General features: G+C 38.5%; 1 protein-coding gene across 1 annotated transcript in view; it reads right to left on the bottom strand.

Annotated features, from left to right (window-relative positions):
• SEZ6 (seizure related 6 homolog) overlaps positions 1-24,129 on the bottom strand; it is a 579,683-nt gene that overhangs the window by 294,566 nt on the left and 260,988 nt on the right. Inside the window, exons 2-3 of the mRNA XM_075854295.1 lie at positions 17,595-18,353; positions 15,887-16,020 (exon numbers count right to left, since the gene is read on the bottom strand). Coding sequence (XP_075710410.1) covers positions 15,887-16,020; positions 17,595-18,353 — 893 coding nt within the window. The remainder of the gene's footprint in view (positions 1-15,886; positions 16,021-17,594; positions 18,354-24,129) is intronic.

Raw genomic sequence — 24,129 nt, forward strand, 5'->3', positions numbered from 1 at the left:
ATGGGTTAAAATTATCACTACCTGATGGCCGGACGTAAACATATGTTCCCTGTGTTAACAGGCACATGTAGTAATTGACATAGGAGCACTAGTATCTTCCCTAGCCAGTTAGATTATTAAAGTAACTAATGTATGACAGTAAGTCCGGTCAGCGGTGAGTGTTTAAAATCTTAGCAGCCCCCCCGACATGTTTCGCTACCAAGTAGCGTCTTCAGGGGTACACGGTAGCCCCAAGCCATCATACAGCTCCGTCGACTAAAAAATTAAAAAGTTATGGTTCTCACAACTTGGCGACAGAAAAAATACATACTTTTTACAAAAGTAATTTTATTGTGCAAAAAGTTGTAAAATATAAAAAAGTGCTATAAATTAGGTATCGCCGGAATCGGACTGACCCGCAGACTAAAGTTAACATGTAATTTATAATGCATGGTGAACGCTGTATAAAAAAATCTTTAAAAAACTATGCCAGAATTGCTGTTTTTTGGTCACCTTGCCTCTCAAAAAATAGGATAAAAAGTGATCAAAAAGTCGCATGTATGCCAAAATGGTAGCAATAATAACTACAGCTCATCCCGCAAACAAAACAGCCCTTATACCACTACGTCTATGAAAAATAAAATGAGTTAAGGCTCCAATAAGTCAGGAAATAAAAAAAATATGCGGTTGTGCAGATCAGAGGGGAACATTTCGTCTGTTTCAAGAGGCGATTTATCGGGGCCCTAAAATTAGGGAACCAGGAAGGGGAGTGCCCAAACATATCTGCTAGAAGCGAAGGTGGCCGTATTATACCAGGACAACACTTCCTAGCAAAATTCCCCAAACTCCAAAGGTGCGGAGTGTGGACCAAAAGGGGGATAAGTAAAGACACCATTTATCAGTGCGACACCAGCCTGTGCAGAAAGGATTGGTTCACAGTGTAACACACATCTATGGATTATTTTATTTTTTACCCCATTATTATACCACCTGACTATGCCCCTGATAGACACTGCCCAGCTTACATATGCCCCGACATTATAAACGGAAACACCAGCAATAAACAAAATTACTACCAAGCAAAATCTACGCTTCAAAAGCCAAATGGCGATCCCAGCCATCTGAGCCCTACTGCGTGCTCAAACAGCAGTTTACTTCCACATATATGGCACCGCCATACCCGGTAGAACCCTTTTAACAATTTTTGGGGTGTGTGTCTACAGTGGCATAAGCTGGGCACGACATACTTGCCACTGAATTGGCATATCTGGGGAAAAATTTAAATTTTTACTTTGCATCATCCGCAGCGCATTCATTTATGGAAAAGAACTGTGGGGTGAAAATGCTCACTACACCCCTTAATAAATGCCTTGAGGGATGTAATTTCTAAAATGGGGTCACTTCTGGGGGGTTTCTTTTATTATTTCCCATCTGAGCCTCTGAAATTGTGAACCAATTCTGTGTAAATCGCCAAATTAGGCCTCAATTTTGCATGGTACTCTATCACTCCTGAGCCCTGTCATATGTCCAGGCAAAAGATTAGGGCCCCATGTAGGGTGATTCTAAAACCGGGAAACACGGCATAATAATTAGAGCGCTGTCTTGTTATAGTGGCACAAGCTGGTCACCACATATTGACATATATATGGAAAAATCCCATTTTCACTCTGCAATATCGAGTGCACACTAATTTATGCAAAACACCTGCGGGGTTAACATGCTCACTACACCCCCTAGGTGAATACCTTGAGGGGTGTAGTTTCCAAAATGGGATCACTTTTTGGGGGTTTCCAGTGTGTTGATCCCACAGGGGCTTTGCAAATGCTACATAGCGACCAGAAACCGATCCAGTAAAATCTGTACTCCGAAAGCCAAATGGCCCAAAAATGAGTTTATAACCACATATGGGGTATTGCCATACTCGGGAGAAATTGCTTAACAAATGTTGGGGTCCTTTTTCTACTTTATTTTTTGAGAAATGTAAAAATTTTGCGCTAAAACTACGTCTTATGGGGAAAAAAATTATTTTTATTTTCACTGCCCAACTCAAATAAAATCTATTAAACACCTGTGGGGTCAAAATGCTTCCTACACCCCTAGATTAATTCCTCAAGGAGTGTAATATCACAAATGGAATCCCTTTTGAGCTTTGCAAAAGCGACATGGTGTCAAGAAACCAATCCAGCAAAATCTGTGCTCCAAAAGCCAAATGCCGCTCTTTCTCTTCTGAGCCCTGCCATCTGCCCAAACAGCAGTTTATGACCACATATGGGGTATTGCCGTACTCCAGAGAAGTTGCTTTACAAATGGGTTATTTTTTTCCTATATTTGTTGAGAAAATGAAAAATTTGGAGCTAAAGCTATCTCTTATTGAAGAAAAGGGATTGTTTTTATTTTCACTGCCCAATTCTAATAAATTCTATGAAACACCTGTGGGGTCAAAATGATCACTACACCCATAGATAAATTCCTCAAGGGGTGTAGTTTCCTAAATGGAGTAACTTTTTGGGCGTTTTCACTGTTTTGGTCCCTCAGGTGATTTGCAAATTCGACATGGCCGCCGCAAACCATTCCTGCTAAATTTGAGCTCCAAAAGCCAAATGGCGCTCTTTCCCTTCTAAGCCCTGCCGTGTGTTCAAGAAGCCGTTTATTACTACATATGGGGTACTGTTTTACTCGGGAGAAATTGCTTTACAAATGTTGGGGTGCTTTTTCTGCTTTAGTCTGTAAAGGATCTGCCAGACACAGCTTCTGTGTCAACGCCCATAGGTAAGACGTTAGCTACCTTGTTTGTCAAACACATCCTGCATCTCCATGGGGTCCCTGTCAATATTGTTTCTGACAGAGGGGTACAATTTGTTTGTGATTATGTAATGATGGGGTAGGGAGACAGACAGGTGAGCCCTAATCTACCCGCCACTCAGTCCCTGCCTACTTGCAACGACCCGCCCTAGGCGACGGGGTACAACTGGGCGACGGTCCCTACACTCAATAGGTGCACGACAGACAAATAGACAAGGGTACAAAGAAGCCGGGGAAATGGGGAAGTTGCCCACGGGAACGCCGTGAGCAACAAGTGAGGTGAACGAGCCGAGTCAAACCAGGAGATGAGCGAGGTACAAAACGCAGAGCAGAAGAGTGGTCAGTAAAGCCAAGGTCAATAACAAGCAGAGGGTCAGTAGTTCAAGAAACTGCAGCAGGGCCAGGAAACCAGCAGAGAAGAATCACAAGCAAAGGAGGAACAGGAAAGGCAGGTATAAATAGACAGAGGGCGGAAGCTAGCTCCGTCTGGCCAGGCTGTGATAGGCTTTCCCACTCCTAAGCCTGCCATCCTGAGTGGTGGAAGATGGAGTCAGTCTCACAGACATAGAAGCAGGTGCAGACTGATTACCTATGGGCATTGACACAGAAGCTGTGTCTGGCAGATCCTTTACATAGTCCTTGTGGAAATTAGAAAAAATTTGCTAAACCTATATTTTCTTTGAAAGAATGTAGATTTTCATTTTCACGGCCTACTTCCAATAATGTCTGCAATAAACCTGTAGGGTAAACATGCTCACTATACTACTAGATAATTTCCTTAAGGGGTGTAGTTTGCCAAATGGGGTCACTTTTGGGGGATTTCCACTATTTTGGCACCGCAAGAGCCCTTCAAACCCGACATGGTGCCTAAAATATATTCTAATAAAAAGGAGGCCCAAAATCCACGAGGTGCTCCTTTGCTTCTGAGGCCGGTGCTTCAGTCCATTAGCATGCTAGGGCCACATATGGGATATTTCCTAAAACGGAAGAATCTGGGCAATAAATATTGAGTTGCGTTTCTCTGATAAAACTTTGTGTTACAAAAAAAAATGGATTAAAAATGAATTTCTGCAACAACAAAAAATTAAATAGGTAAAATTGGTTTAATTCCTGTGAAACGTCTAAAGGGTTAAGAAACTTTCTAAATGCTATTTAGAATACTATGAGGGGTGACGTTTTTAAAATAGGGTGACTTTTTGGAGGTTTCTAATATATAAGGCCCTGAAAGCCACTTCACAACTGAACTGGCCCCTGTAAAAATAGCTTTTTGAAATTTTCTTGAAAATGTGAGAAATTGCTGCTAATGTTCTAAGCCTTGTAACGTCATAGAAAAATAAAAGGATGTTCAAAAAACGATGTCAATCTAATGTAGACATGTGGGGGATGTTAATTAGTGACTATTATGTGTGATATAACTGCCTGTCTTACAAGCAGATACATTTAAATTTAGAAAAATTCTAATTTTTGCAATTTTTTTGCTAAATTTTGGTGTTTTTCACATTTAAATACTGAATGTATCGAGCAAATTTTGCCAGTAACATCAAGTCCAATGTGTCACGAGAAAACAGTCTCAGAATCGCTTGGATAGGTTAAAGCATTCCGAAGTTATTTCCACATAAAGTGAAACATGTCAGATTTGAAAAATGAGGCTCTGTCAGGAAGGTCAAAAGTGGCTAAAGAGGGAAGGGGTTAAATAAGCTTTATTTATCCCAGAAAACCAAGTTATCAAATATTATAAGTGGCTGAATATTCTACATGTATACCATAAAATGGCCCAATATTTTATCCTCTGTCAGGACGTTAGAAGCTATAACTACAAGTGTTTTATAAAAAGAATTTTATGTATATTTAGAAACATGTATGTTACCTTATATGTCTTCCACCGAGGAGAATTCCAGTATAGATAGTACGCTGCCAGAGGGTTACTCTCTTGAGCCTGTAGTTCCTATTACATTACTTCAATCTTCCGTATCTAACAGCCAGTCAGAATATTACTGCTCTTGTTTTTAATATAATCACTTAAGTGCAATGGGAATAGTCTGTATAAAATTGACACAGAGTGAAACCACTCCAAACAAACAATTTCAGTTTTGCATTGTGTAATTTATAAAATCAATGATCTGCTATGTAAATCTAGACATTAGGAGAAGAAGAGACAAGATTTCTTTAGGGCATTTCTGTATGCTACAATGTGAACAGCTGATGCACAATCAATAATGATGAAGTACATTAATGTACTAAACCACAACTATGCAGGTGTAGAATAACAAATTGTTTCCATAATGTATTCTCGAATTTCACAGAAAGACCTTAAGTACACATACAAATTACAGCTTATAGGATGTAGAATGTAAATTTTCTCATTCCTATGGACCATAGAATGTATAGTATGTATGATTTATTAAAATATTTTATAAGTAAATGTAAAAAATGTTTTAAAACCATTTAACATAATGCAAACTACTTATTGTGCTACATAAAATTGTAAAAATACTAAGTTGTCAACAGCCCAAGGCATGTGAATCTGTACCCTATATCTGTGAAAATCTTTTTATGGAGCCTTATTTCCGACATAAGAAATACTGAAATATGGCTCTGTATTTCAGCATCCATCCTCTTATATGAAATATGAGCATAAATAAGGATCCACCATAGGAAATTTGACTGTTGGCAAGAGTTAACTGCAACCTTTGAATGGCACAACACTAAAGATCAATAGTCCCATTTTAGTAGAAATCAGTGTAAATCCTGAAGTATTGTAATGGCCTTAAATCATAGACTACTTGGCATTTTACCACAGGAGATGCTAACTAGCCTGGAACTTACACAGAAAAAAAACCTCATTAAAGTAGACCATAAAAGATGACTCCTTTCGATATACCCTATTAGCACACAAGGACTTAAAGGGGTTTTCCACATTCTAACAACTGATGACCGGATAGGTGATTAGTACATTGATCAGTGCATGTCCAACACCTGGATGCTCCACCGATTCGCCACTCCGGCTGCCTCCGCACACCTGGACTATATTGCCAGAAGCAGATGGTCAAAGAATAGCGGCCGAGCTGCAGTACTGCAGCTCTGCTAATATTTAAGTGAATTGGAGCAGAGCTGCAGTACTGCCGAATGGCCGCTATACAGTGGTCGGAGTCATCTGCTTCCGGCTCCAACTACTGCATACCGTTCAAAACATCCGGTGCCTGGAGGCAACTGTTGTGGCGGATCGGTGCTGGGTCCGGGTATCGGACACGCACCGATCACATACTGATGACCTATCCGGGTTTCGGATTGCTGGTTCAACTTCAATCTGAGAAGGGTTGTATTCATGAGACAACCTCTTTAAATGTTGATAACTATCTAAATTCATAGCTGCTAATAGAGTCTAACAGAATGTCTGGTCTTTGGCAATTTGGGTTAAAAAAAACCTAATCCTATTTCTAACTGGCAAGGTACTAGAAAATCAATTCTGACTCAGCTTTTGCTAGTGTTAGACTTTCAGAAAACCTGGCACCAGTAGAGGATTATTCAGAATTATTCTACAAAATCAGCAAATGCTAAAGTAAAATCTGTTGCTAAAGCTGACCAAGCAATTGTCTAGGGAGAGTTTTAAGAGTTGTAAAGTCAGGGGTACAACACTTGCTGTCCCTTCTAAATACATAAAAGTAGATTTGATCTTCTACCTAATAAAACATAAAATAATGGAGAGATACACCCAGAACCCCCCAACCATGTGTCCATGTTATGAACCTCCAAGACTCTGTTCCAAAGAACAGTAATTCACATTTTAATAAGGTTCTTTACACAAATGGTAAATATATCACTAATGTACATTTACTAGATTAGCAATAATTGAGTATGACTGCAACATCAGACTGCACAGGGTTCATTTGTAGTCTGTTACCACGGAGATATATAGGTCTGCAAAACTGTTTAATCAAGACTATTTATTCAGCTGCTTACATGTACGTATCAGCCGTTAAGGGGAAATATGGAGCAGGCTCACGGACTTAGCGGGTGGCGGCTGTGTAATACAGAAGACACCTCACTGCAACGGGTGGAGCCATTTGATTCCACCTTTTTAACCCCTTAGATGCTGCAGTCAAGCAGGGCTTCATAGGAGACTAAGAAACACGATATTCTGCAATACATTAGTATTGCAGAATATCATATAAGCAATCCAATGATCGCTGGTTCAAAGTAAAAAAACAGTAATAAAAAATAAAAGTTAACATAAGTGGTATCGCCACGTCTGTTAAATAACATTACAATAGAATGTTATTTAACCCGCTCAGTGAATGCTGTAAAAAAAAGTAAAACACCCAAATTTCTGTTTTTTGGTCACGCGGCTTCCAAAAAAAATGGAATAAAAAGTGATCAAAAAGTCGCATCTACCCCAAAATGGTACCAATAAAAACTACAATCTCGCCCTGCAAAAAAGAAGCCCTCACATCACTCAATTGACAAAAAAAAAATAATTTATGGATCTCAGAATATGGCGCACAAAACTATATATTTTTTTAGCAAATATTTTTTTATTTATAAAAGTGGTTAAACATGAAAAAAATATACAAACTTAGTATCAGTGTAATAATACCAACCTGTAGAATATAGTGAACAAGTAGTCTTTACTGCTTGATGGATGCCGTAAAAACAAAACCCCCACAAAAATGGCGTAAGCACTGTTTTTTATCCATTTCACCCCACAAATAATTTTCTTTCCGTTTCCCAGTACATTATGTGGTACATTAACTGCTGCAATGAAAAACTACAACTTGTCTTGCAAAAAAAATAAATTGGCCATGTCCTTAAGGCTGGGTTCACACGACCTATTTTCAGACGTAAACGAGGCGTATTATGCCTAGTTTTACGTCTGAAAATAGGGCTACAATACGTCGGCAAACATCTGGCCATTCATTTGAATGGGTTTGCCGACGTACTGTGCAGACGACCTGTTATTTATGCGTTGTCGTTTGACAGGTGTCAAACGACGACGCGTAAAAATACAGCCTCGTCAAAAGAAGTGCAGGACACTTCTTTGGACGTTTTTGGAGCTGTTTTCTCATAGACTCCAATGAAAACAGCTCCAAAAACGGACGTAAAAAACGCCGCAAAAAATGCGAGTTGGTCAAAAAACGTCTGAAAAGCAGGGTCTGTTTTCCCTTGAAAACAGCTCTGGATTTTCAGACGTTTTTGGTCACTACGTGTGCACATACCCTAAGGGATTAATTTTTTTATTAAGAAGTGGATTTTTCTCTCCGTGACAAAGCTATTCTTAAATATGTTGTCAACACTATAGGGCATCTGTCTATTGAAACTCAATATAGAATCTACTGAATCCGTCCTATCTGATTTCATATAACTAATAAAACATGTTGTAATTGCTGCAAGCAGTTTTTCTAAAGTATTCAACAATTTACTCTAATTAATTTCTTTGTTTTTGTGTTTGTCGTGTCTAATGTACAAGAAGAAAGTGACGATTGCTCAGTTGGCGTCTGGATAGTTAGAAAAACGGGAGGCGGGAGTAATTGGTTCTCCTTTGAAAGGGGGAAATTGAGACTGAAAAACTTAATAAAAGTTAATGTGCTGTGTTACTAACCTGAGAACAATATAAATGAGTTAATTGAAAGTTCCCAATCGGAAAACTACCATGCGACTGGCCCTCCCTCCTCCTTACAGCTGTTTTTCTGGAACGTCTCATACAATCACGGTTCATGTACCTTGATTTGTCAGATTGTATTGATATGTACCTTGGAACAAGTGTCTTCTGCCGGAAGTCTTTTTAATGACATGCAATGTAGAATGACATTGATCCATTGATCAAACACGTGTTTTTTTAATAAGGTTTCATTGCAAGAAATAGAAAAAATTATGTAGTTGAAATCTATTTCACGGAAACAAAAGTTCTGCAGACTGCACTTTTGCTTCCGTTAAAAAAACCCGAAACCTAGAAAACGGAGAAAAATGGAAAGCAACTGAAACAAAAGAATTACCATTGAAATCAATGGTAATTCCAACGGAACCGTTGCTTTCCGTTTAATCTTCAATCCTCTCTTCCTCTGACGGAAGAGAGGTAGACGTATACTAACGTTAGTGTGAAAGAGGCCTTATATAGACCAAATATTCTGTGACAGATTTTTAGTTCCATCATATACTTTGCGTTGCGTCCATCTTCACACTTTGTGTCTCCCTTATTTCCCCATAGATTGTAAGCTCCTGAGAGCAGGGTCCTCACTCCTTTTCTTTGAATTGTAAATTAGTTTTGTCAATATGTAATGTCTGATATTGTCTGTACGATGTACCCCCTGAGTTGTAAAGTGCTGCGGAATATGTTGGTGCTATATACATAAACATTATTATTATATTCTTTGAGGGCACCACCCCTTTAGTAGACCATTTTTTAATACATTTTTGGGTGGTTGTTTCAAAGAGATTTAGTTGTATTTAGTTCTCTCAGACAGCAGTGAAAGGGGAAATAAGTTCTTGTAGCTTTTTAGACTCACCCAGAAGTTTAAATTTAGCTGTAGACTAAAGCATTAAAGCACTCAATTATTGTCCTTAAAGCGGTTGATTTATAGTTTTGATTATATTTGGCCATGTTACAGGAGATAAAATAACCTTAATTTTTTTTTTATTACACATTTCGTCATCTCTTATTTTTAATGCTTCTCCTGGCTGGCCGCAAGTAAACATTATGGCTATGGCTCAGCATTCACTTGGCGCCACCTCTCCACATATATTGTACAGAGAACTGCTCCGTACAGAGGAAACTTTATGTCATCATGGGTATTTCTTCAGTGTCAGATCTATTACTATTATCAACCATGTGACAAGGGGGGAGCCATACACGTGTTGTGCCATAGCCACAAGTTTTAGATAGGGCCATGGTCAGCCAAGAGGGACATTAGAAATAAAGGGGACAGAATTCTAATGAAAAACATTTATACAGTTGTTTTATCCCCTGTAACATGACCAGTTTTATATATATATATATATATATATATATATATATATATATATATATATATATATATATATATATATATATATATTAGAACTCCAAATACATTGGGACGTATGAGAAGAAAAAGACAGAAAAAGGAGGAAAAAAGGGGGAGGAGGGAGAAAGAAAAAAGTCCTCACTTGAACCAAAATCTCAAAAATAATAGGTCTTCTATTATGTTTCAGTCCATTAAAAATAATTTTCATGTGGTTAGCGTGATCATCCCTATCATGCCACCATTTGCAATGCATATTCATATTTACCTCATCAGAATTGCAGGGATTTGTGCAATTCCTGGTATTTCCCTCGTGTTTTACTTCAATCTAGTGTGGCCAGGACTATGTCCTAGAATGCATCAGCTTGCAGGAAGCTGTTCTTCATATAGGTTTAATAGGACAGGTCATCAATATCAGATGGGTGGTGGTCTGACTCCCGGCAACCCCACAGATCAGCGGATTAAAGGGGACGCTCTGGGGAGCGCTTTGAACCTATTCATTGCTTACCGGACTCAGCTCCGTACAACCAGTAGGTACTGTAAGTGAATGTATGGAGCTGTGCCTGGTAAGCAATGAAGATGCTGCATCACTCACTGGAGCGGCGGGGACCCTTTAATCAGTGAATTGGAGGGGATAGGTCATTAATATAAATGTCAGAAAAACTCTTAATTCTGAAGACAGCAGTGAACATGATTAGTCAGGAATAATCTTTGGCAGAGTTACTGTAGGTCAATCAGCGTAGTTATTCCCTGAACATCCCATGACTAATGTGTATGTCCACCACTTTAATGAACAGTCAGTAGATCTAAATTCTTCTTGCTCATAGTTTAGAAGTCACTGCAAAAATGGTCGGAAATATTATGCAAATGAGTGTTCATTTTGGTAAATTATTGGTATAATTTAGATTTTTTTTAGGGACAGAGATGCAGTTATTTAAAATAGATATTTTTTCTATTATGCACAAAAGTTCTGTGTGATAAAATAACATTTACACAGAAAATACATTTTGCCCGCTGCCACAAGCTGTAATAGGACAATAATAAAGAACACTGCAGGCTTCTCAATAACCTCCTCACGTCTCTACCAATTTCTATCCTTTCTGCTAAGAGGGATGAGTGGTCTCCATAGCAGCATTTTAAATACAGCAATATGCAGAAAGTGCAGCGAAGGTGTTCTCTTAAATATCATCATTTCCCATACCTGCGAGCCAGATAGAGAACAGAGAAGTAATCTACAGTATACCAGACAGTTCTTCTATTTAGAAACTAGGCACAAATAATAACATCTACTGTGATTAACTACAAGCGAGATACAAATATGTAACAAATTAAAAGCGGTAATAAAGCAAATAAATGAATGAACTCCAAACTTCATGGTTGTGCAGAATATTCAGTCAATATTCAGTACATTTATACATAGAATCACCAGATAGAGACATGTGACACACTAAAATGTACCTTCAACTTTAGGACGTTCTTTTCAGAATATTTTAGCGAATTGCTTAATTATTAGTGACATTAAATTAGGAAGTTGTTCTATAAGCATTTCCTAGTAGATTTAAAAAAGTACATGCGAAGGTGGAGGTCGCAGTTAAGATCTTGTATATACTGTACATAGAATTTAAAGGGAATCTGTCCGATAATTTTGGCCTTCCAGACTGGTACCAGCGTACGGTAGGTTTTTTGAAAGCATGTGCCCACATACCTTATGATTTCTTCCTAATACCTTGTTTGCTCAGGCAATTGATTTTATTGAAATATGCAAATTAGGTTGGAAGTGCCACTCAGGCAGTCAATTTCCCCGCAAGTGCTCCAGTTCTCAGAATCTAAGCCTTCCCAACTCCTTCCCCCGGATCATGATTGATGTCACCACATCATGCAAACATCACAGTTCTCTTCAAGTCTCGCACATGCTCCTCTCCGATTTTGCCCGGCATATTCTCTTCATTTCTTGTAATGTCATCAAAGGCCTAATGCGCGTTCACTGTGACGTCAGCCATACCCCCAAAATAATCGACTCACTGCCGGAGAAGTGGCACTTTCAACCTCATTTGCATATTGCAATAAAGATAATTATCTCAGCAAACAAGTTAGTAGGAAGACATTGAAAAGTATGTGGGCACATGCTTTAAAAAGACCTACCAAATGTTGGATCCAGTTTGGTAGGCTAAAATGATCTGACAGATTACCCTACTGTCAAACCTCTGGCTGCCTGCAGCTACCACTAGCGGGAGCTTATCGGTTTACCGTATACTAATTTATCATTGAGTTTAATGTATAAATTGTATACAATTAGCTTCCAAGCTGCTTGGAGTGGTTGCTGTAGGCAGCCAGAATTTTGTCATTTAATATGAAGGGAATTTGGAGCTTTGTATCAGAAAAATCCCTTTTATAATATGGAATTATCTAGCGCAGGGCCAAACAAATGGTATTCAAGGATGATGCTTTTAGTTAAGATTTGTAACAACTCTTGAACATATTGGGAATTATGTAGAGAAAATACCTATGACATATCAACATAAATAATAACAGAATGAATTTGACTCTTTAACCTTTATGATAAGGTTCTTATATTACCTAAATCCCATTTCACCCCATCGCCAATTGAGATCAAACTAGATCTTTGCTATACAGATCCTTAACATTTTCATAACATAGATCATTGCATTTACCACTAAGGGCATGACAAGACGTGGCATATTTCTTCCGCCACTGTCCGCATCAATGGCGCACATAATCTGCGTTGCAGTTTCTGTTGCGGCTTTGCCTAAAATGGGCATTAAATTGATGCGGACTAGCCGTTGCGTATTGAGGTGAAAGTACTTCCCTTCTCTCTATCAGTGCAGGATAGAGAGAAGGGACAGCCCTTTCCCTAGTAAAAGTAAAAGAAATTCATACTTACCCGGCCGTTGTCTTGGTGACGCGTCCCTCTTTCAACATCCAGCCCGACCTCCCTGGATGACACGTCAGTCCATGTGACCGCTGCAGCCTGTGATTAGCCTGAGATTTGCTGCAGCCGTCACTTGGACTGAAACGTCATCCCGGGAGGCCGGACTGGAGGAAGAAGCAGGGAGTTCTCGGTAAGTAGGAACTTCTATTTTTTTTACAGGTTGATGTATATTGTGATCGGAAGTCACTGTCCAGGGTGCTGAAACAGTTACTGCCGATCGTTGAACTCTTTCAGCACCCTGGACAGTGACTATCTCCTGACGTTGCCTAGCAACGCTCCCGTAATTACAAGTGCACACACGTAGTCACCCGTAATTACAGGAGCCCCATTGACTTCTATGGGCCTGCCCGTGCTGTAATAACGGCCAGTGGTTACGGGCGTTTTTACGTTTGTGTGCATGGGGCTTCAGTCTGGCTGTAGACCTAGAAATACATAGGTCCAGCCAGAATGAAGAAATGTCACGGTAGTAAAACAAATACGCTACACAACACACATAACATCTGCGGACTTCATTGCGGAATTTTGACTCTCCATCGAAGTCAATGGAGAAATTCCGCAATGAGTCCGCAACAAGTCCGCTACACGTCCGCAAAAACCAGTGTATGCTGCGGACACCAAATTCCGCACCGCAGCCTATGGTCTGCAGTGGAGTTTTCCACAACGTGTAAAAGAACACAACTAAAAAGCTGTGGAAAGCAATGGAGAAACGTGTACGCTGCGGATTTCCGCAGCGGACTGTCCGCAGCGGAATTCCAGAGCAATTCCGCCACGTCTGGTCATGCCCTAAGGGACCACAGAGGTTGATAAAGTACCAGTTTCATGTTTTTACAGTGACCTCAAGTATTGTTTCACAGTTTATATGCAAGTACTGTATGCAAATAATTATTTGCCTTTAAATGCCTGTTACTTGTTAGAAAACCTAAGATATACTGTATATGGTGCAAATGAATAGTATTAATTTTCACACACTGTACATATATCCGTAACTTTCCATATGTTATGGAAAGAGATTTAAATGACTGTCGTAGCATGGAGGGTAATTTCGACCTTGAGGTAGCCTGCCTCTAATTGCTATAATACAATATGTGCAAATCTGTGCACAAACTGCCGAGCTGTCTGTTCTGCAATTGCCAAGCTCTAATTAATCGGCAGGCTATGAACACCAGTGGTATGGAGGTGGGATGGTGGGCTGGAATGACTACCAAATTCTTTCACATGGTGATCCAGCATGCTTTTTTATTATTGAAGTGACAGAATGTTGACTTGCGAACATAAGCCCTTAATTATAGATTTCCATTCAAAATAGTCCCATTTATTTTTTCTGCGTTCAGTAGCATTTGAAATCATTAATTAATAGTAACCCTTTAACTACATACCTTTGATTAAATAGTTCTATCATTAGCTATACATACACAAATACACAATGTAACACACAAACATACATACGATGGAAGTGTAATATATATATATATATATATATATATATATATGCTCTATACCATCTTAATATTGTATTGCAGTACTTTTAGCCATTGCAACAAGTTCAATTAGTTAGAACAAGGGATTAACAAAAATAAGAAAAGAGACATGATGGACCATGGTAACCCCAATACCATGCAGTAGATCATTTCAGATGAACAGGTGGACTGATATCTGATAAGAAGGGTAGCCTACTGCTTAGAATTTTTTTGTCAAGGTTGTAGAACCATCCCATGAGAATCATAGAGTAGGCACTGAAAATTATATGGCTTGACTGGATATATTTACATTCATGATAAGATGCCCTTAAGGCCTCATGCACACGGCCACATGATCCCATACTGTACCTCCATTTGCCCTTCATTTCTTATGAAGGCATATGAAGGTTTTTTTTTTTAGGATTCATATGGAATCCAACAACAAATGTAATTTGTGCCATCTTTCACTGGATATCGTATTATGGGATATTCTCCTCTAGATTCAATGTAATACACAATATGGTGCTGTTTAGAGGCACCATATGGCTGTTCATGACTAAATGTAACCATCTCCTACGATGTCTGAATCTTTAGCATGGGTTAGAAGTGCATTCTCTAGTTCTCTTCTATATGTTGGAAGGAACATAGCAGGTTTTTCAAGATTCACAAAATTCTGGCCTGAGTGGTTAACATGTTTTAAAGTCTATGTTCAACTGTGCGACCAATTTTTTATCACTCCAAATCATCTATGCTGTGTTGAATATACCTATCCTACTATTTTGTGTGTACATCTTCTATGCAGTCCTATGTGTTTTCACAGTTAGGGTATGTTCACACAACCTATTTTCAGGCATAATTCGGGCATTTTACGCCTGGAATTACGCCTCAAAAGACGGCTCCATTACGCCTGCAAACATCTGCCCATTGCTTGCAATGGGTTTTACGATGTTCTGTTCAGACGAAGTGTAATTTTACGCGTCGCTGTCAAAAGACGGCGCGTAAAAAGAAGTCTGTCACTGCAGTCATGTGTTGCTTCTATCTGTCCCCTACTTCTTATAACCTACCGATTACACATTAGCAAGAAGTAAGGGACAGATGGAAGGAAGTATGTCTGCAGGATCAGACTATCGTAGTCTGTAACCATGGAAACACATAGGTCTCCATAGGAACTGTAACCACAAAATGGTAGAATATTTATTTTCAAAACTTTTGCAGTGCCGATTATTTATTTGACATGCAGTGGATCAACAACATAAAATTGGTTGCAATGGTGGACATTGCATATAAGGTAGACTGTTACCATCAGGTAAGGGAGCAGATCGCTATTAAGAAACTATATTGTATACTACATTACAATGCTCAGTCTTTACTAACTCAAAACAAGCATTTCCAGTTTTGTTAAATGGGAATTCTTATTCAACTTTGTGCATGTTATATAAACTTTTCTCAATACTGCACTTTAAAGGTCGGCTCAGAACCTGTAAAACATTTTATATAAAGCTGGAATTACAGCAATTTGGCTATTTACCCTTTTATAAATGTTATACTGTTATGCAAAAGTTTAATACACATTAATTTTATTACCATTCAGGCACTCTGGAGAAATTTCCATATAATGTACAGCAGTTATATGGTCTTCATAAGTTATTTCATTTACTTGTCAGTTTTTTTCACTCCCTGTCATTAACTTACATAGTACTTACCTTAATTTCAACTCCATAACCAGAATACACATAGATTGTGTAACTGCAGTCAAGACCAGTGTTATATGGAGCAGTTCTATAAACCGGAGACAGGAGAACACCCTCAGGAGCAGTAAAATTTTTACTGCAAGATTCTGTAAGAAAGAAGAGAGTAGATTACAATCTCGTGCCTCATGGTTTCTCATTTCTTTTTCCAAATGGTAATTGTAATAACACGTCTGATGGTCACGTATATAATAATGTAGGGCTGCAGGTAAACCTATGGAATAATTTTAAAACTACTGAGTTAAAAAAAAACACTTCCATGGGCGACCGTGTAAGAGAAGAGCATCCCAAACCTCTATGATGTCCATATGCCACAATAGGAAAATCGAATTATATTTATTATTATTTCATCTTTGCCCAAAAAAGTTGTCGGGGAATAATTTGTGCTAATTGTAATGTGCTTTGGGATATGCTGAATGTCTTACTTATATGGCAATGTAAACATTTCTGTGCCAACAAAGGAGTCATTTTTTTTTACTTTTTCTGTTTTATTCCACTGACAAACAAGAAACATATACTGTATGGATCTTATATAATTAATTTGTTATGAGTAACAATAGGCAGTATAAAATAATGGATTGCAAGGGGTACTAATTACAATATTTTATCTGCAATTGTTTGAAGGTGCTACAATTGTGTAATTCATTTTGTGTGTTATTAGGGCTTTTGGAAATTGGAAGTCGCAGCTTAGGTTAACCTTATTCCAATCCCCCATGGGAAGTACCTGTGGTTTCCCCTCTGCAAAGTCGCTGAAAGTTTAACAAACAAAGGAGGTGGAGAATTAGCTGAAGGTCACATTTGCCTTCACTACATTAAGGGATGGAGTATTGCCGATAACAAGTGCAGGACCTCCCTGGAATAGTAAGTACTGTATGTTGCCATGAATAAGTACTAGTGTAGGTTCCCATTGTAATGGAGCCCTATCTCCTGTCCGCACAAAAGGGGTCAGTGGTAATATCACTTTACGGCACACCTGCAGTCAGGATCCTCACTCCGCTCCTCTTATACACACAATTCAGCAATAGATTGTAGCAGGACATACACAGGGAAACACCTTATTTCGGGCTTAAACTTGGAATAAACGTGATGTAAGTTGTTCATTTGGACACGATAAGGTCCTTTTATTCTCTACTTTGTTTTTGTTGATTTTGTTAAAGCCAAGAACGCTGAGTTCTTCTTCTCATGCCCCGTCACCTTGCTGCAATGTTTCAGGAGACTCTGGTCCCTTACTCATACACACCTTGTCCATCACTTGCCAAACAATATATAAACAAAGTTAGAGACTATGGGGCCGGTTTACAATTCAAAATACGCCATGTATTAACTGTTTTAGACACTTCGCGTGTCTAACTTGACAAGGTGGCATGGCTTAGTGGGAAGGGGACTTATCTAATGGAAAGGGGTATGTTTTAAAATTCGACACCATGTGCCAAAATTTTGGCACCAAAAAAACTGGCGTAAGCTAAACCAACTAGTAGGTGGTATAAGGAAGAGAGCAATGTCTAGCAAGATGCGCCAATTTACCATACAGCTTGCACTACATTCATAAATTTGGAACCTTTTCTGATTGTCTTGTCCAAGTTTACGCTTAAACCTTCGACAGTATTAGTAAATCTGCCTCGTTATATTTGTGGTCACATTGAAGCGATATTTCTTGAATTACCTTGTACTGGCACTGTCATGGTCACAGTTGTGGTAATAATGGTGCTGGTGGTAGTTTCCTCTTCTTCTTCATTCAATGTAACTGGAGATGATGATTTGTTGGATATAGTCTTTTGAGTATCTTTCCTATCTGCTGCAATTCTGTTGGTGCTTTCAGTTGCCCCAGATGTGAAAATACTTTCTTGTGTGGTAGCAGGAAAGTGAGAATGAGCAATTGATAAAGGTTCGACGTGTCTTAAATCTTGTTGGGATGCATAATAAATATTACCCTTCCCTGTCTGGAGTACAACATGAGAATCCAAAGTTGGCAGTGAATCCAGGACTGGGACTGATGATACAGTTTCCTGCATCTCTCTCCCATTTTCAGTAACAATAGAAGTGGTGTCCATTATCATTGTGGATGGGTTAAGAGGAATTGTAGGTGTAGAAGAATCATCATATGATGTTGGTAAATGGTCTGCATGCGCCAGATTAACCCTTGTTTTCAGTGTAGTCAATCTGTCTTTCAAATCCTTATCATCCTGTTTGGTTCTGGTAAAGTAAGATGGTAAATGCCGGAAGTCTTTTTTCATGATACTCTCATGAAGAATCCCCTCTAAAAGTGGGTGGTGGTTCAACAATGTCATAGTAGGTGCTGTTGTGACGAAAGGCACCTCTCCTTCTAGATCTTCTAATTGGGTGGTGGACGTTGAATCTTGCTTTGGAGCCCATTTTCCAGTTGGCTTATTGCTGATTTCATTTTTCACGCCAAAACTCAAACCTAGAGATAAAATAGAAAAGGAATTAGTGATGAAAGTTGTAAAGAAAACCTCTAAATGAAATAGAACATGTATCTTACATACAAACAAAATCACAATATGGAGGGTTCTTGTAGGTCAAAATGTACATATGAAAACATAAACATAAAACCCACGTATACCTTTCTTATCCAAGCTACAAAATATAAGATCATGTAGGTATTATAAAGAACAGAAAGAAAGTTTACAGCAGCAACATTTCCGAGTTTAGACTAAAGCTACTGTACTTCTTTCTTTGACCTAAAATAAGCTGTGGTAATATGTGACATTTGACATAAGATGGAATCCAACACTGAAGAGAAAACTATTTTCAACTTGTTCCAGGGCAGTTTCTTAAAAATGAAATGAGTATTCTTTTACTTTCGCCTGCTGCGCCTGAAGGATGAAAAGAAAGTTCCTTTAGACATGACCCCAATCAAGGCAAAAGAGAAAAATCTATTTCCAGTGGCTGCAACTTAACAAAAACTGAAGGGATCAATGTCGATGGTGGTGAACATGTCAATATAAGATGGATCAAGCATCTCTCATCTCCAAATCTGAAGGTATATAAGACCTCTCACGTAATAACTATATGACATTGTCCTTAGTTGTTATGGCCACATAAAAAATCAACACATATGCATTACATTATGCATATTCATGGTAATATTTTGGTTATCGCATAAGTCAGGGAAAAATATGGTATGATCCTGAATATGGTGTGAATATATTTCCCTGACTTAAATTTTTATTTTTGTAAATGTTATATTTCTATTTACAAGAGTAAAATAATGGACATTTTTTTCCACCATCCAATTGCCCAGTGGAAGAAAACAAACGCACCATTACATTCCTGTTCCGTGGAACTTTGTCATCAATGCACATGGAGTTTTAAAGGACAACTCCACCAATTCAAGACACTTTGTTTAAACCTGGACCACAAGATTTTTGACACTCTAAGGGTATATTCCTATGAGGATGCAATCCTTTTTTTTACCATGCATAATTTTTTTTTAGAGAGCATATGGAAAACATCTGCCTGCTAGAAACAGAAGGACTATATAATCTATTCCCAAAAGATCTATATCCATAGTAAGTAGATTATGAAAGAAAAATACTATACATTCACTGCTTAGCAACATGTTTGGTTGTCAATATTAGTCTTTAACATGTATGGCAAGCCACATTTAATTATTTTAACCTCGTCTTGTTTGATGGTTGTCAGATCTGAATATATACTAAATATATACTGAAACTGAAGAATAGTAGGTACAGTATATATTAAATTGAAAATTTGCGTATAATTCTGGAACAGCTGCATAGTGATACCTGGATAAATTTAGAAAGTTCATGTACCTGTAAGAGGATGGGAAGTGAATGACAGAAGTATGTGTAAACTCAGTTTTCAAAATGGCTACATTTTGTCTTAAAGGCTGTGTACATCTTTAAAATAATTTTTTGTTTAAATAAAAATGTCTATCAGTGTGTTTGGTGCAACTTTCAAAATACTTTTCATAAAAAATAATTGTAACTTTTTGTGATACAGCTGTTTTGTATTTTGTATGCAAAGCAGCTGTATCGTGCGCTAAGACCTGAATCCGTCAGGTCCACGGAACTGACGGGTTCAGTGTCAGCGTGTCTCTGACACACAGGATCAAGCTGTTATCGATCACATCTAAGTTCATAACTTAGATATGATCGATAACAGGTGGATCCTGCGTGTCAGAGCCACGCAGAAACCACTGTCCCTGAACCCGTCAGTCCCACTGACCTGACGGATTCAGGTCTCAGCACAAGATACAGCTGCTGTATATTCAGGATACAAAGCAGCTGTATCTGAAAAATAATATTTAACACAAAGTAATTAGAAAGTTGCACCAAAAACACACTGATACACTGTTTTATCAAAGGTGTAACGAGCCAGAAAATTCTGAGCTATGATCAAAGTAAAGTTATGTTTCTAAATGCCATTTCAAGACTAATTGGTCATAGAAAGAACTCGCATATTATCACTTGTGCCAAGAAATCTTATCCACTACTGAACAGATAATGTAAGGAGCGTGCAGTACATAAGAAGATTGCACTACAAGCTTTGCCTTAATGAATGATTCACCTCTGCAAATTCAGAAATCCATTTTACTGATGAACATTCTTCTTCACCACTATTCTCCTGTACTAGCACGGTAATTAATAAATGTATTCATCATCTATTCTGACCTTTCTTCCAAATTTACTGAATCTTCCCTAATCATTTTCACTTGTTCGCTAGTGTTTATCAACATTTCATCTTATTTCTCCCCTCCTCTCACAGACTTGCTCATCTGCTTCACTACAAGGGAGTGTCAGAAATGAGAGTGTTATTATTTTCTCTCATAATAAGTTCCGGGCTAAATGAGCCAGAATGTTAAAGCATTTCTAGAAGTAAGCCTTCAAGGTAAGAGATGCCAACCTGTGACTCTCTGCTGCTGAAGTACTACAACCATCATCAGGCTCTCCATGGTAAAACAGATATGAGCTTCTAGCTAATAAGCTAATCTATATATATATATATATATATATATATATATATATATATATATATATATATAAATGAATTTCTGTTGTCTGTTGCATGTTCTTTAGACACCAAATTTGGCACATAGGTAGTATATCAGGTGTTCAGGAAGGTTTATGTAAAGTCCAGACATTGCTGCTGTTCTCTGTTATCAGCCATTATCACATGATCACAATCCAATACTATAAAAGGGAATACAGACATTCGCTCTTAGGCTGGGTTTACACGAGCACATTAACGTCTGTAATGGACGGACGTATTTCGGCCGGAAGTCCCGGACTCCTAGCATCGTAGTTATGTACGACGCTAGGAGTCCCTGCCTCTCCGTGGATCTACTGTCCCATACTGAAAACATGATTACAGTACGGGACAGTTGTCCTGCAGAGAGGCAGGGACTCCTAGCATCGTACATAACTATGATGCTAGGAGCCCGGCTCCCTGCACTGAGTTCGGTCCGGGACTTCCGGCCGAAATATGTCCGTCCATTACGGACGTTAATGTGCTCGTGTGAACCCAGCCTTTTAGTAAAGATGTTTTTATCTGGCAGTAGTACAAATAATTCTAGGTGGGAAGGTACAGGGGAGCAGTTACCCATAGCAACCAATCAGATTACTGATGGCCAGGACTAAAGCTGCATTACTAGCTGCAGAGAATCCTCTTGCCCAACTGCAAGCTGATCAAGAGCGTCATACTGCTGCTCAAGCTGCTGAAACTCCTCAGCAAACTCTGGCTTTCTCAGCAACAGACCAGACAGGTGGCTCTCAGAAGCGCAGAGACTTCTGCCTAAACTCAGGCCAGAAAGCAAGCTGATAGAGCACATCATGTTCAGCGTGCTAATGAGTGGGCTTTAATGTATGATGCTGTTTTCAATTATGATCCAACCATAGTCTATGGCTAACTGGTAATAAAACTGCCAATGTCGTTAATCAACAGGCTCTGTCACAGACTTATGACTCAATTTCCTACCAGTTTAGCTGATAGGTATTTAGGAAGTTAAAATTTAAATAAATAGTGGGTATATAGGGCTACTAGCGATTTCCCCGTAAACCAAGAAAATATGAGGGCATGGATTGGCCTCCTGGGCAACCTTGGAACAAATCCAATGAACAAACAAACAGACAGACCAACACGTTATACCCGGGCAGCGCCGGGTACTTTTTATATGGTTAAAAACATATGTTACATCTGTCGTTCATATTCAATGGAACCAATCATTTTGTGACCACAGCACATTGTCGGATTTGAATCTACAAAATTGAAAAAGAGAATTCCCCCCTACCCCAGTGTGCCGATCCACCAGTAAGACATGGATGCGAACGAACATGGTCCAATATATGTATTATACTAGACAGCAGAGAACACTGTTATTTTTTTAATGTAGTGGTGAGTCCACTTGCCTGCATGGCCACATATGGTATTCCCATTCCTGAATATGTCATATGTGGAGATTATTCATCCAGTGTTCAGTGCAGGGACTGGTGCTAATTTCGGAGCATTCTGATATGGCAAATGCAGAGTTTTAGGGGTCATAAGACTTTAGACTGCCATTTATAGTATCCATTAATATGTGAATGGGACTCATAAAACAGCGAACAGTCTGTTGGTTTGGTGATAGGAGTTCTACTGGGAATATGAATTGTCCTGGCTGCCCCACTGTATTATCAGAACAAACATATTTAGAAAGAGCAATTCCCATAATAAGACTATATTTGAAAATTAGAACCTGTGCAGATCCCTTATATATTAGTGTAGGTTTACCAAAGGTAATATTTTCCAACTTTATAGTGGTAATCGCCAGGCAAGTAAATGTGGCATCAGATAGGTCAGGACGAAAAAAGCCCTAGCCCATCTGCTTAAACCAAGCCCCAAAGCTAACATGACTGTGTTTCTATCAGTATGTACATGTGTCTATGCAACTCAATTTGCTATGTCATTTCAATTAATAATTTTAATAATGGTCCGGCCCCCGCTTACACCGTGTATAGAGGACAGCTGCACTTTAAACCCTTTACTAGTCCTTCATTGTTGAGTGTTTTTTTACTTCTGTCTTTGATATTTCCTTCTTCTTTCAAACTACCTATATTTCACAGAATAGGAAATAAGGAACAAAGCCTGAAGATCTATCCTGCACTTATCATTTTTCAGCTCAAACCCATATCAATAATAGAGGTTTTCTCTGAAAATTCAACACTCGCAGTCTAAACAATCACAGACTTCTGTTAGGGAACTCTGGGAACATGCGGTGGTTGCCTGTGTTATTGTATTATTTGCCAATTGTGTGGATGCTGATTTAAAAGCACTGCCATTTCAGAAGAAATGCTCTTGATGGGGAAAAGTAAGGAAATATGAGCCTTTCACATGAATGTCTGTAAATTAAAGCCACATTTTGGAATATCATAAAGGGATTGTCTCACAACCTATTTGGGCAAATGGATGGCATAGAGGGGGTCCTCTGCTTGGATGTAATGCAAAAGAGCCAAGGAAACATACACACATGCATTATTAAAGTGAAATTATTCTTCAGGTTGTCAGAGTTGAATCCATCCCTGTTCACCATCCACTCCTATAGTCAGCTTACCAAGATGTTACAGTTATTTAATCTTTGAACGCCATATAAAAACTTGAGTAACTTTGTGAGTACATTGCATTATTTATCTGGTAATGATCCAATATTATAGCCTGTATTATAGTCCAAAGCTGCTGTTACAGTTTTGCAGGCTGTCTTCGGAAACAGTCAATAAGCGTTTTGTCCAACACATTAGATTACTGTATAGTGTCTGGTGTAAAGACAAATGCAAATCACCAGAGCAAGATCTGTGCAGACTCATTAGGAAGCTCTGGAATAGCTTGTCTTTGAAGTCTGCAGAATTGTGAATGCAGCTCTTGATTATAATACAGGAAGTCACTCAGGATCAGTACAAGATAAGTAATGCAATGTGTTTACAAATTTACTCAATTGTTTATAGAGCTTAGTTCTATACGTAAACTGTAAAATGTGCCTAACGGTAAACTTTCATACTACATTCATAGATATACCAAATAACAAAGAGAGTATATAGCTAACTACTTATAAAAATATAACACATTTTATTGATCATTCATATACAACACACAATGTTAAAAAATAGTACATCAAGGCAAAAGACTCTAGTATTTAAACATGGTATAGCAGGAAAAACCAGAGACGCTGGATCAAAAAAAATCTA

Source organism: Rhinoderma darwinii, chromosome 2 (assembly GCF_050947455.1).
Source record: "Rhinoderma darwinii isolate aRhiDar2 chromosome 2, aRhiDar2.hap1, whole genome shotgun sequence".
Lineage (NCBI taxonomy): Eukaryota > Metazoa > Chordata > Amphibia > Anura > Rhinodermatidae > Rhinoderma > Rhinoderma darwinii.